This window comes from Apaloderma vittatum, unplaced genomic scaffold (assembly GCF_000703405.1).
Source record: "Apaloderma vittatum isolate BGI_N311 unplaced genomic scaffold, ASM70340v1 scaffold10763, whole genome shotgun sequence".
NCBI classification, from domain to species: domain Eukaryota; kingdom Metazoa; phylum Chordata; class Aves; order Trogoniformes; family Trogonidae; genus Apaloderma; species Apaloderma vittatum.
The window spans coordinates 207-13,395 of record NW_009706416.1 but is presented as its reverse complement, the minus strand read 5'-3'; the positions used below and the strand labels follow the sequence as shown (position 1 = coordinate 13,395).

Genomic DNA, 13,189 nt, shown 5'->3' with positions numbered 1-13,189 from the left:
GGGAAAGATAATTCCAACTATTAGGAATAAAAAAACCCCTAAAGCATACACGAGGGCAAGACATGATGAATGCCTCATCATTAGAAGAGGGACTTAAAGAGTAATTCAGTCACAGAAATCAAAGGCATAAGCCTCCTGCTTCCTCAGTTTCCTTTCATGGAAATTTTACTCCATTAAATACTTAAATGATCGAGCTCAGTTATTTGAAACAAAGAATGTTAAATTGTGCTCCTTGATATTGGCATTTATCAAGGTATAGTATAACTAAACTTGTTCCCTTTAAGCATTAGACTTCTCTGAACAGAACCCTCATAACTACAGTGTTTATTCTCCTACAAAATAAAACCATTATAATAGTAATACAGATTCTTCCTTCATTTAAAACACAGTATCAGGCAAAGTTAGATCAAAGTTTATTTTACTTGAGAAGTAGTTTTGAGGTCTAAAACTAATAAAAACAGTATGTCATTCAATACTGCACTCTAAGGTAATTAAAAAAATAGATCCCCAAGGCTCCATTACTAGCAGTTTATAGGAGTCTCCTACTCAAAAGTTCATATACAAGTTCATGGAAACTAAAAGAATAATTCAGTGAATTTTGCTTCTATGACAGAAGTTCAGAAATCCACAATAGCTTATTTTCACTTCAGTCATGCTCTTTAAAGTATTGGCCACTTTTTAATATGTTTTTGGCTCCTGGTGTTCAAAAAAACAAGTTTGCACAAAATCTTACAGAAAAACATAATCCAAGAGCATCAAGATGCAGCATTTTATCCCCAACATGAATGCAAATTCCCAGATTTTCTTTGCTAGAGTCTCTGTCTTTTTGTGTATCGGTTGAAAAAACAGAAGATTGACAAGATAGTGACAGTGGTAGTGTAATTACCCAGGAAAAATTACCACCAAATACAGAAAATTTATACATTTAATAGCTCATTGTTTGGTTTTTTTTCAAAAGTGACTTCAAGGGTTTTACAAGTAACTCACATGGGACTATTTTCTTAGTGACTTCTGCAGCTGGTATGCCTTGTCTTTTTATCTAGATAATAGCTCTGCTATGTTAAATTTGCATTTGACCATCTTTGATCAGATATTGCTTTATTCCCAGTTCTTTTTAGGTTAGCCTAGGGCACTCTATTCTGGAGCCCTGCAAGAAAGACTAGAACCAGGCCATAATGTTGTAACATCAGGGAGTTGGCTCCAAAGTGCCAAGAGGATGAAGGACAGCAAAGTCTTTCTTGAGGCTAACACAACAACAGTGAAAAACACTCAGGGAAAGATCACTGGCCATCTCTTTAATTTAGTTTTCAGAGCAGAGTTTTGACTTTGGTCAAGTGTCAGACTCCTTTCATTTGTGCATGGGGAAAGGTAAAAAAAAGAACCAAAATCAAAAACACTCTCTCTCTTAATACTTCCCCCAAAAATAAATCTATGTTGAAGCATTGTTCAAAATGCTATTTTAGAAGTGAATGCACACTTAAAGGTCTTATCCAAAGCTTTGTGGTGCGGCCAGTCTCCGTGCAAAGCAGCACAGCACTACTCGCATTGAACAAAGTCACACAGATGATGGAAAGCCTAGTCGTCATCAGGAGAGTTTTGCAAGGGATAGTTTATCCTGTCTTTTAAAAAGCCAATTAAGCCATAATGACCTCCTGTAGCAAGACTCAGTTAAGCAGCTTGAAGTACCAAAAAAAAAGATTAAAAAAAAAACAACCAGAGAAAACTCTCAGTAATGCTGTATCATACCAGAGCCTGCAGTCCAGGACAGCGGCGCTTGGCAGCACTGCAGAGCTTCAGCCTCCTTTGCTGTTTATTGCTTCAGCTTCTTGAGTAGTCCACGACAGAGGATTCAATCAGCACACAGATTTTCCACAAGTTTCATGGGGAAAGATACTATTAATTTTATGTGAGTGACTCTTGTTTAAACAGGCAGAACGACTAGGAAGGCAAGGAAACACACCGGGACATTCTCCCCTGGTTTGGTAGCAATCGACACATTCACTTACACCAGGGAGAGAACATAGGGCCAGCTCAAAGCAATTTTCTCAAGGTGAGAGGCCAAACAAACAACAAAATTGCCAGCAATAGGAGCCTCAATTCCTGATGAAAGGATTCCCAAGGTTGTACAGAAAGTAATGAATATCAGTTCTGCTGCAATATTATTTATCTCCTAGGAAAAAACATTCTCCAGCACTGAGGCTCAAGCCTCAAAAATGTCATAGCAAAGAAAAGAAAAATGCAAGCCAGAAAGCAAATTGGGGGAAAAAAGATCTATTCAGTCACGTACCTCATTTCTCTTTAGCATCCTGCTGCAGAGAGTCTTCACAAAAATGAAGATGGTTTCAGCACTGCTTCTGCTGAGCACCCTGCTGGGTACTCCTGCGGTGCCTTCCCGGCGTCCCTCTTGTTACAAGAAGACCCTCAGAGACCACAACTGTCACAACATCCCCGAAGGGATGGAGAACCTTCGACAAATCCATGATGGTCTGCAAGATCATTTTTGGGAAGGGAAAGGCTGTGAGGTGATCTGTTACTGCAACTTGAATGAATTGCTCTGCTGCCCAAAGTAAGACCATGCTCATTTTATACACACTTCTACAGTTCTTTGTGACCACCCATTCTATTTCTATCATTTACACTAGAGGAATAAGCTATCATTTTAAAGAAATGCATCCCTTCAGATGGTTTGAAATATATATCAAGATATAGCCAATTATCCAATACACTGTCAGTTTTCAGGGGCTCACCTAATAGCATAATTTGTAAACCTGTATGTCCTATTATAGAGGACTTCAGCATTTAAATCACCCAACTTTTGACTCTTGTGTCTAAGTACAAGAACTACATCAAATCCTTATTCACAGCATTTTGAAGTGAAGATGTTTTCAGGACCATAAACAAAACCATCTGCTTTCTGTTTCTCGGAAAAGAGCCACATTGCTATTCCAAGGAGAATGCAGATAACGTCAGTTGAATATACAATTCTCTAAAGACAGCTCTTTTGAAGTAGAAAAGGAAAAGGGGAAACACAGGTTCACAAATGCCTGCAAGGGAAGGAAAAGATTTAGCCCAAGAACATCAACACTTCTCCGGCTCTCTGGCACTGCTGACAAAGCTGAACAGGGAAGCTCTCACTGAATATGAGGGGGTTTTGTTGATCTACAGGAAGAACTTATATCCCAACAGAATTTAAATTGAGTCCTAATCCTCCATCAGTTAATAAACACTACCAGCCCATACTGGTTTCAAGTAATAAAATGTATTAAGAGGTGTTATTTCATTAAAGTTTCCAGCAACATCATTACTTCAGGAAATGTAAATTAAAAATAATGACACTCCAAAATTTACTAACACTTCAGGGACACAGAAATATGACAGCATTATATAGGCAAGCAAAAACAACTTACCTGTGCTTCTCTTACCACCCAAGTTTCCCACATCTCCTAAAAATCAAATAAAAGGCAACTTTTCAGCACTCCTATAGGGAACTAGATTTGAAATGAGTGGGAATGACTTCTAAAGCTAGAAACCTCACATGCAAACTGAGAGCAGGGTTTAAATAAATTTTTCGTATTTCACTCTCCCTAAAACCAGATGTGGTGTCCTCACCCTGAAGCACACTTTGGGTTTACAGCTTCAACCTCAGAGCTTTGAGCAGCCTCAGAAAGCCTCTTACTTTGATTCAAATACACAAGGTCTTTCCTCCTTCAACCATCTTGAGGTGCAGAAGACTTACTTTGCAAGTCTGCTCTCAGGACAAATTTCACTAATCAGTATGCGTGCACATGCCAAAGCTCTTTATTTTTATAATATCACGCATTTGGGAGGAATCCTGGCACTCTGGTCTGTCAATTGAAGTTTTGCATTCACTTCCAAATCAGGTCAGCAGAGTTAGAAATGCAGTATCTTCATCCAGTTGCTTTTGCACTGCTGGAAGGGCATCCCACAAATGCAGTAATCTACATATATCCCACCATAAACTAAAAAAAAAAAATTATTAAAAATATCCACAGCTGGAAACACACGTCATGTTAAAGTTCTGAAAAACCAGTAATCTAATTATTTAAACATCTTATATCTTTCAGGGATGTTTTCTTTGGACCAAAGATATCTTTTGTGATCCCCTGCAACAGTCAGTGATGGATGTCAAGTCTGCCAGTGAAGACAACAGACACCATTCTACAATCACGTAATAATTCTTTTGAGGGGAAAAACAAAACCACTACCAACAAAAAACCTCCTAACCACAAGACAGTGTCTCTTTTCATACAGTAGAAAAATTTCCTTTCTATACATTTTTTTAGAGTTTCAAACATGTGAGAAGTTTTCCTTTCAGGTTTAGTAGCTGCCTTAATTTCCATGATGGTGTAAAAAGACTGCACAAACTCTTAATGAACCCCCCAGCAAAAAGCCTAACTCATGTTAATGCAACATTCTCAACTAATTTTGATGAAGAAACTCCAAGCTTAAGCCTTCACGTGGCTAAAAACATGACTCTTGTAGCAATGTACTACAAGGGCAGGTTTCTGTTGCTTTACTGTCATCTCACAGTTAATGCTGTGTCAAGCTGAAGTTACTGAGTACCTGGAACTTCTGCAGACAGGCTCCTACATTCTGTTCAGGCATCTTAAATGAAAAAACTCATGCACATACAAAAAGTAAACTTTCACCATTCTTATCACCAGTAAAATTCCACTAGGAAAAAAAAAGGTAAAAACTCATGTTAATAGTATGAAAGCAAATTTAGGTCTTAATTATGTCTAACTGGTCACTCACATTAACTATGTGACCTATAAAATCTTGAATTGGTTAATCTTAACATTGAACTTATACTACAACAGTTACAATAGTGTATATGTGTATATATATACACACATACGTATTCAGAAAGACATCTAAGGCAGCGTCTGTTAAAGTAACATAAAAATCCACACTTAAGCAGTTGTTTTTTTTTAAATACAGTACCTCAGAATTAAGTTAAAGTGCTGACTTTTTATTTTCAGGCTAGTCCTGTAGAGAAATAGATAGGGAAGTGAAGACAAAGAGGTTATCTTGAAATATTAGAAGTAATCATCTTAATGCTTGAGAGGCATCACAATCCAAGCTGTAGGTATACAGTCACCTCTCAACACCTGCCAATACCAACTACAGCATAGGAGGGAAAACAGCCAAAAACGTATATGCCTTGGTAAGTTTAAGGAAAGACACCTGAACAAGCTAGGCTTACAGGTAACAAGCCTAGCTTATTTCCTTACATATAAAAGCTCTATCAAGTCAGTCACATGGAAGGCATGCAGCACTGAAGTAACTATTTAGCCTTTTCCACTTAGTAAGTATATTGTTCATGTAATAATCTTACATCATTACACCACAAAAACTGCTACCACCAGTTTACCAGATTTATTTCACATGCAGTATGAAATATCATTATGACTGTGCTCCTTCCTCTGTTAGTAAACAAGGGTTGGATAGTGGGGGAGGGAAGTGATATACATAGCTAATAATAAATGTTTCAAATCTGTGTGTACTATTTTTGCCAAGCAATTTTTAGGCTACCAACTGTTAAACAGTTTGTGTCAGCAGGGTTTTTAAGCTGGGTTTGTGTAATTAGTCCTGAGTTATTTGGGTTTCCTACTAAATCATTAGCTAAGGATAAAAACCAAAACAACAGAAAAAAAACAAAGAAGAAAAACCAACAACCATAAATCTGGCAACCTACAGTCAAAATATCCACAGTCAGTGCTCTGCTGAGAAAACATATGGTAACTACTCTTGTGCAAAGTCCTCCACAAGCTTCTAACAGTAATAAGGGCACGTAACTTCTGTTGGTTGTACCATCTAGATTCTACATGAATCACGTTGCCTCTGCCTGGCATTCACAGCTTTCCAAAGCAGCAGTAGCAAAAAATTTAAGACAGAAGCAAGTTTGGGTAGTAAAGTTAGTAGATGGCTTCCAGTTACTTTCCTTCCACCACTCCCAGCTAAGAAAAAAATCCATAATTCACTGGAGAAAAATTTTGCCACTTTCCTCATGCAGCAGGACAGGCTCACTTCAGCTACTGAAGACTGACTTCCCATAGAAACTTGCTTTTGTTTCTTTCCCCAAAGCTTCTTGTACAGGTCCTGCCAGGACTTTGTGAGAAAATTCACCTGACACACCCTAAGAGAAAAAACTCTCACCCTTCAGACATCCTAACCGCAGCCAGGTTGCATCTCCAACTAGCACTTTGCAAATGACAAGCTCAATTTGTGCAAAGGATATTTAGCAAACAACTTTACAGTCACTGTAGTGAAATCGGTACTAAAACATCTCCTCAAAGGAATACCAATTTTAGCTGCCAGTAGCTAGATATTGGTAACTGTCTTGAACTTAGGCCAACACTGCAGAGCTTTATTGGGGGATTACACAAGATATTGCAAGTGAAAGAAATCAGGCCACTACGAGCTACTGGGAAGGCAGCCAGTTTTAGGTTAGAGTTTATCATCATTCAGTTCTATGCAAGTGTCACAGGTTAAAAAAAGAAAAAAAAAAAAAGCAGAGTGAAGCATCTTACTTGCAGTGATGCCAGCAAAGTAGTAGCTTTCAAAAACCCTCACAAGATTAACATCGAGCAGACTAGACCATAGAAATGCAGCTTTCACATTTTTCCAAATTAAGAAAAAGCTTTTAAATATCTGATAAGGTTAAGACTTGATACTAACTGAGTAAGTTGAAGCTGTGTCCTCCTCTGCTGAAAGATGAAAACTCTCCTCCCTTCACCTTTTCTTCAGCATATGTGCACAGCTTAAAGCAGAAAGAAACCATATTCCATACACCACACATTTTAGACTGGCACAATACTTAAACAACAATACAATATCATCTGCAACATCAGACTTCACAGAGATATTCAATTAAAAAGTATTGCTGAGTATTTTTCTCACATCTTATCACAAGTTTTGGGGAAGTTTTTTTTTTTTTTTCCAAAGAGTCCTGAGATAGCGCATGCAATGAAAAGGAAATAGTATGCCTATTAGTAGATACTGCATTGACCCAGCACAAGCTGCATCTTCTATTCTCCAATTAAGTTCTTAGCCACAGTCTATGCAGATGAAAATTCAGCAGCTAAAGGATTTCTAACTGAGTGGAAGGATTTCTCAGCACAGTAAGCTGCAGCAGCATTTTCATCCGCGCTTACAGCTTTGAAATTTGAGAGCTGTGGTTTTTTCCATTTTTTTATATAGGAACACGAAGGCCTTAGTGCTGGAAGTGCATACCCCAGCAATGAAAAGATGAATAAACAAATCAAAGCACCCATCAATTCTTGTTTCCAAAGGGAAAAAAAGAAAGTGTTATTCAGCCATTTCTGCCCAGCTAGCAACTAGAACTGTCATTTACAGCCTTTTACACCTTAGGAAAAGGAACCTACTGCCAAGTCTGTTACAGCTTTTTTTTTTTTTAAAGGCAGTGTATCATGAGAACTTGAGGTACATTTATAAATATATCTTTGACACTCTTTAATTGAAAAATATTTTAATATTATTACACAATTAGTCAAAGCTTAACTATTAGGTACAAGTTACTCACTAAATAAGTTAGACACACCCAGTCGAGCAACAATATCAGTAATATTTATTTAAAATATTTTTGCTGAGGAAATTTGTTTCATAAGAGATGGTTTTCAAACAAATCAGCGTGGTTATGAAAAATAAAAAGAGACAACCTCTCTGAGAAAAAAAAAAGTTACAAAGAAAGCTTTTGTGTATCAACAAAAACCCTCAGTCTTTTGATGTGCAGCCTGAGTCTCAGTCCCAACCTTTTCTCTCTAATGAACCCCGCTATCCATCTTTAGATCTGGTTTGTTCTTGTCATTCTTCACCGAGTAGATGAAATACGTTAAGGTGTCCTTTTCATTCACTGGAATTGTCCTAAAATGGCAGCCGATTATCTATAAAGGAAGAAGGCAAGGAAATTAAATAACCACTCTTACATGCAGAAACTGAAGATATGGATTTAAAATGACTACATCGATCAAATTTTTACACATTGTTTAAGAAGCTTAAAGAAATTAAAACCTACCTCTCTTCAGAAGTCTTTTAAGTCATAAAAAAGGTAGAATAAGAACCATTTTATTGAGAACTGTGAAACGAATATAGCAGATTGTACCCTCGTTTCCTAAGTAAAAAGCCTAGGGAATTTTCAGGGGAGGGGGGGAAGCAGCTCTCAAAATACCCCAAATCAGCATTAGAGTATCATTACACCCATGTGGTCAAAGCTTGCTATGGAGCATCAACAGAGTGACAGCACAGAAATGAGAGGCTGCTGCTTATTATTCAGGTGTGGGTGGGGGGGAAATATGTATCTGTATCAAGTCACATACAGAAACATCTAAGACAAGACAAGAATCTTTGAGATTACAATTGAACATTCAGCTCTTCAAAACAGAGCTATCAATGATGAAAATTCACTAGGCTGTAACTACTGAAATATGAGTTTCTAAACAGTTCTCGAGTCGCTTTTGTCATTCTCGAACTCTTTAAAAGAAAGCATCAAAACACGACACCGCCTCGAGTCTGTTCCCTGGCTTTTTGCAGAATACTTTTGTGGATTAAAATTAGCAAGAGGAAGTGAGAAAAATGGGACCGCTCATTTAACTACTACAGGGTACAAGTATAAATGTTTAGCATAATTAGCAAGTTAGAAAGCTTTCCAAAACTTCACCCTCAAAAAACTCACAGAGAACCAGTTTGACGCAGTCCTTTAAAGCGCAGTTCTAAGAGGAGTGACTATTGTATATGAGGACCAGTTACAAAGAATCACATGCACTGTAAAGTGAGGAAGTTCTGCAGCTGCGGCCCACAAATACCTGCAGGTCAAAGCAAGCACATGACAGCAGCTTTGCATAGAAATGCTGGTTTGGCAGAACAAAACCTGCTTGTCTTTTCTTGAGTCACAGTCCTGCTAATTCAAGAGCTGGCTCTCCCTCAGCTCACACGTAAGAAAATGAAGACTGATTTTATATTCTTACTCATAGCGGCAGCAGCACCGTTCTTTTATAGCTCAGCCTTGAGACCTCCCACACATTTAAGATCCTTGCCTTTAATCCACACGGATTAAGGGACAGACCAGCATAACGTCCGCATGGAAGGACAACCGAGTGTATTACAGCACAAAAGTGAAAAAACAGTACCTGTATTTCTCTTCTAAGAGCTCACTAGTCCTCCCACATATTTACATCAGCATGCTGTAAGTGCATCTTTGCAGCACAGAATTCCTTTGAAACTACATTCACATGCAGCAAAGATGCTTACCTACAGCTGTACCTACACATCACATTAGCACTTACTGATGTAAGAAAAAACCCACTAATTTAATAAAGTTCCATTTTTCTGGTGGCAGATCCCATTGGTTTTAAGTAACACAATTAATTATGAACAGAAGCCTGGTTTTTGTGTTTCCATCCTTTACATAAACACGTATGTTTTGAATCGGCTTTTTAAAGCAAAGTCTGAACCTTGATACAACTCCACTGCTGCCTCTCAGCTTCTAGTTCTCAGGATGCTTCAGGTGAAGGTCAGACTGATGTGCAGACCAGAAATCTGTGATTCTATGATATTCAGGGTCACACAGATCACCTCGCTGTTTCAAGTCAACACTGTATTTTTAGGCAGCACACACTCCTTTCAGAAATTAAGAGTTCCTCCCATGGAAAGAACTTTAACTTTTGATATACTTGGCTCAGGAGCTTGGTGACCAGTGAAGGAAGCTAGATAAGCAGTTCCCTTTTGTTCCCATAAAATCCAGATTGCATATGTTCTTCATGCAAAGATCACGTTGTATAGAAAAACCACATGCCAGAGCAAGTTGCATTTTCTGTTATAGAACAAACACTCATACGTACTTCAACGAGCTGTGCTTTGTTAAGTCCCGGTCTGGTCTGTAGCTTGAAGTGTCTTTTGTACCTTCGAAGTGTGTTTACTTGTAACTGATATAAATCAACCTAGAAGAAAAGCAGGGGAAGGGGAGGAAAACAACCTAATTAACTGAAAAGGGCTCAGTCATTAATAGTTGGCCTCTCAAAAAACATTCTGAAGTCTCACAGTACGCAAGCATAGATCATCAGCTCAGCAGATCTCATTTTGACAAAAAACAAACTCCACCCCACACCTTCCAGCAGAAAGGAAAACAGTCAGTTTGGTTTAAGTACATTTTACTGTTACCAAGCACAGCTCTGCCTCCCTTCAGCAGTGGACAATATTCGGAACTTGTTATTGTCCTTTAATAAGTTCTCATTTGTTTGTTGTTGGTTTTTTTCCATTTGTTCTGCAGTTTGAGCATACTAACACAAGCCCAATAACAACTTAACAACTTTCATGCAACATCTATGAAGACATTGATTCAAAGGAGGCCCCTTTATTGTGATTTTTACACAAGCTGTGTGCAAGACATAGCACATCTGCACCATGAGATAGCACGTATTAGGACCAGTCTAGGACACGAAATTATTTTTTTTTGGCTTGAGGCCAGAGAAGACAACAGCTGTTCTCACTCTCTAAACTTATCCCTCCTGCATAAACACAATGCAGAAGTTATGTGTATGGGCATAGTTTTCCAAAACTATTTTTCAGCACGAGTTGGCAGTTGAGAGAATTGCACAAGATCCTCTTAGGGATACAAATACACAACCTCAGCCCAGTGCTCCCTCAGTTCTTAATCCTGTGAACTCTGATCAACAGTCACTTCTCCCAGCAACAGCTAAGCCTCCCACCCTCTCTGACAACATAAGAGAGCTTAAATCAGATGACTGAGTGGGAAAGCAAGCTGAGAAAGCAGGCTGAATGAGAAATTCTGTTAGATCAGTTGCAATTACAGTAGTATTCTCCAAACTCACTGCGTTGAAGACTGACTAAGGCATTTGCTTCCACTTGAAATTCATTTAGTACCCTCAACTATAGGGTATTTAAACAACTGCAGTGCTACTGCACACTTGGTAACCCGTCCAATTGCTGTGATGCTGCCTTGCACAATTAAGAATGGGTATTCCTCTGGTGTTCTAGTCGAGAGGTGGCGTCCCGGCCCATGACAGGGAGGTTGGACTAGATAATCTCTAAGGTCCCTTCCAGCCTAGGCCATTCTATGATTCTATGATTCTATTCTAAAGTTTACATGGCACAAATTCTGCTTCCCAAGTCACAATGTCACACGAAGGAGGAGCAGCAGCTTTCTACGAAGTCCCTGAAGGAACCAGTACTGTGGAAGCCTTTTACCCTCTCAGAGAAATTGCTTCTAACAGCTAACAACGGTCATGACTAAAACGAAAACAGGAGGGCCTCACAAGTCTTCAGAGGAAGGATATTTTTCATTACTAAACTGGATAGCAATAGAAAATAAAGAAGGTCAAGAGTCAATGGGCATCCAAGGCATACCGTAACCACAGGGGATGAACATACTGCCATTGTCCAAATGGCCAGCTGAAACTCCTCAAAAATACTTCTCGGGGAGTTTTCTTTCCTGCAGTAATACAACTTAAAGCTTCCTTTCCGGTTCTAGAGATATCCGTCGTTTGTGACATGTTTTATAATTCTTGCATGAGAAGACAAAACAGGCATGCAGGAGAGCTGTACCACTGTGCCAAGAGAGCTACCTGAGGCCACGGAGAACATTAGCTTTATACAACTTTCAAAGAAGCAGTCCTGCATATTTAACAGACAAAGAACACAGCCCAGCATCAAACTACTCCCAGTCCCCTAAAATCCTCTTAGAGGATCCTCTTAGCCTTCAGACTGGAGCCACGTGCCTTTAGGCAGTGATTCTCGCACAAAGTTTCATGACTTGCTGGTATCTGCAGATGCCATAAGCATGCCATTGAATTAACACAGAGCAACTTCCGATGAATGCTTTAAAAATCCTGCTTAGAAAGGACCAGGTAGGCCTGACAGCCTCTGCTCAAAATTAACACAATGAACAGCATTCGCCAAACCAGGCCGTAACAGAACTAAGCCAGAGTGCACATAGGACAAAGTGAGCCTTGGGTGCAGTTTCTCCCATTACATACTATGCAAAAGGTATGAAAGTTGTAGTTCATTTTTATAATAGATGAAGGTTTCAGTGGTCCAAAGCAGAGAAAACAAGCAAGAAAGATACCATCCTTCACCATTCCCTTCTAGCACAACTCTCTGAACATCTTTTCCCTCAACAAGGGGTAAAACTGAAGAGCTTCTATCATTACACTTTCTGTTTAATGTGACTAAGGCAATGGAGTAGCTGCAAGAGCCATCTGCAACACATTTAGCACAGAAGGAAAGGATAGGTGGGACGTGGCAGTGAAGCATTTATATCCTGAGCCCTGTGTGCAATTCTCTTCAAGTTGTCAACTCCTGCAGACGATGGATTTTGTTGATATGTAGTAAAGCACCTCTCCTAGTAGGATGCAAGAGAGAGAGCACTAAGGAAAAAGCTGAAAATAACCTAGTGAGTCTTGTTCATTCTACTCTGCACAATTTACACAGAAAATACACCATAAAATTCAGTTAGCTTTTGTTATGTTAAGAACTGAGTGAATCAAGACTCTTCCCTTTCCCTGCATACTCCAAAAGATGAAGAACAGTAAGGGCAGAAAAGTGGTATCCATGCAGATTCAGATTAACACAACAATCAGAAAAAATCCCCACTATTTAGCTACCTCTGGAGTGTCGATGTCTTGTACTGGTGAGTCACCATCATCATCGCTGCCTTTCCTCTTTCTTCTATTTCTCACACTCTGAATTAAGTTTTTGTGGAAGTCACAAATATACAGATGTCTTGCCTAGAAGAGTAACATGGCATCTTTCAGTCAAATCCACATAAGACTTAGGCTATAAACGCATGTACAGAGACAACCCCTCCAGCAACCACAGTCACACTAACAGAGTTGAGGAAGCTTTTCTGCTGGATTCTTCTAAATAAAGAACGTGCTGTGCTAGAGATCGCTGCCACCGGCTTGGCCCAGAGGACGCTGACGTGCTGCAATCGAGCGATTCAGTAGTAACAGGCTGCAGAGACACGAGTACAACCCTCCCTCCGGCCACCCAGCGTAACTCGGGCACCGGGGAAGAAAACAAACGAAACCAGACTTTCGGTTGTTCTTCGGAGGGCAAAAAGCCGGCTCTCATTTCCCATCTACGGCCTCCCCTCTTTGTTTCGCTTCCACTATCTAGGAGAGGTCAAGCA

At 39.3% G+C, this 13,189-nt stretch overlaps 2 protein-coding genes across 2 annotated transcripts; one reads left to right on the top strand and one right to left on the bottom strand.

Annotated features, from left to right (window-relative positions):
• Positions 1 to 2,330: 2,330 nt before the first annotated feature.
• On the top strand, positions 2,331 to 4,140 carry SCRG1 (stimulator of chondrogenesis 1). The gene is made up of 2 exons (XM_009865785.1): positions 2,331 to 2,566; positions 4,086 to 4,140. Exons 1-2 carry the CDS (start codon positions 2,331 to 2,333, stop codon positions 4,138 to 4,140), a joined length of 291 nt encoding a protein of 96 aa, XP_009864087.1.
• Positions 4,141 to 7,591: 3,451 nt separating this feature from the next.
• Positions 7,592 to 12,785, bottom strand: SAP30 (Sin3A-associated protein, 30kDa; the record flags this gene model as incomplete). Its single annotated transcript, XM_009865786.1, has 3 exons — positions 7,592 to 7,928; positions 9,882 to 9,980; positions 12,663 to 12,785. Coding segments are annotated over 3 exons (345 nt in total), but the record flags the coding sequence as incomplete, so codon positions are not given.
• Positions 12,786 to 13,189: the final 404 nt, after the last annotated feature.

What these genes read in the sequence shown, in the direction of transcription:
- SCRG1 (XM_009865785.1), top strand. Translation starts at nt 2,331, where the DNA reads ATGAAGATGGTTTCAGCACTGCTTCTGCTGAGCACCCTGCTGGGTACT. An exon ending in GAATTGCTCTGCTGCCCAAA is followed by an intron (nt 2,567 to 4,085) that starts GTAAGACCATGC and finishes TATATCTTTCAG; the next exon opens with GGATGTTTTCTTTGGACCAA.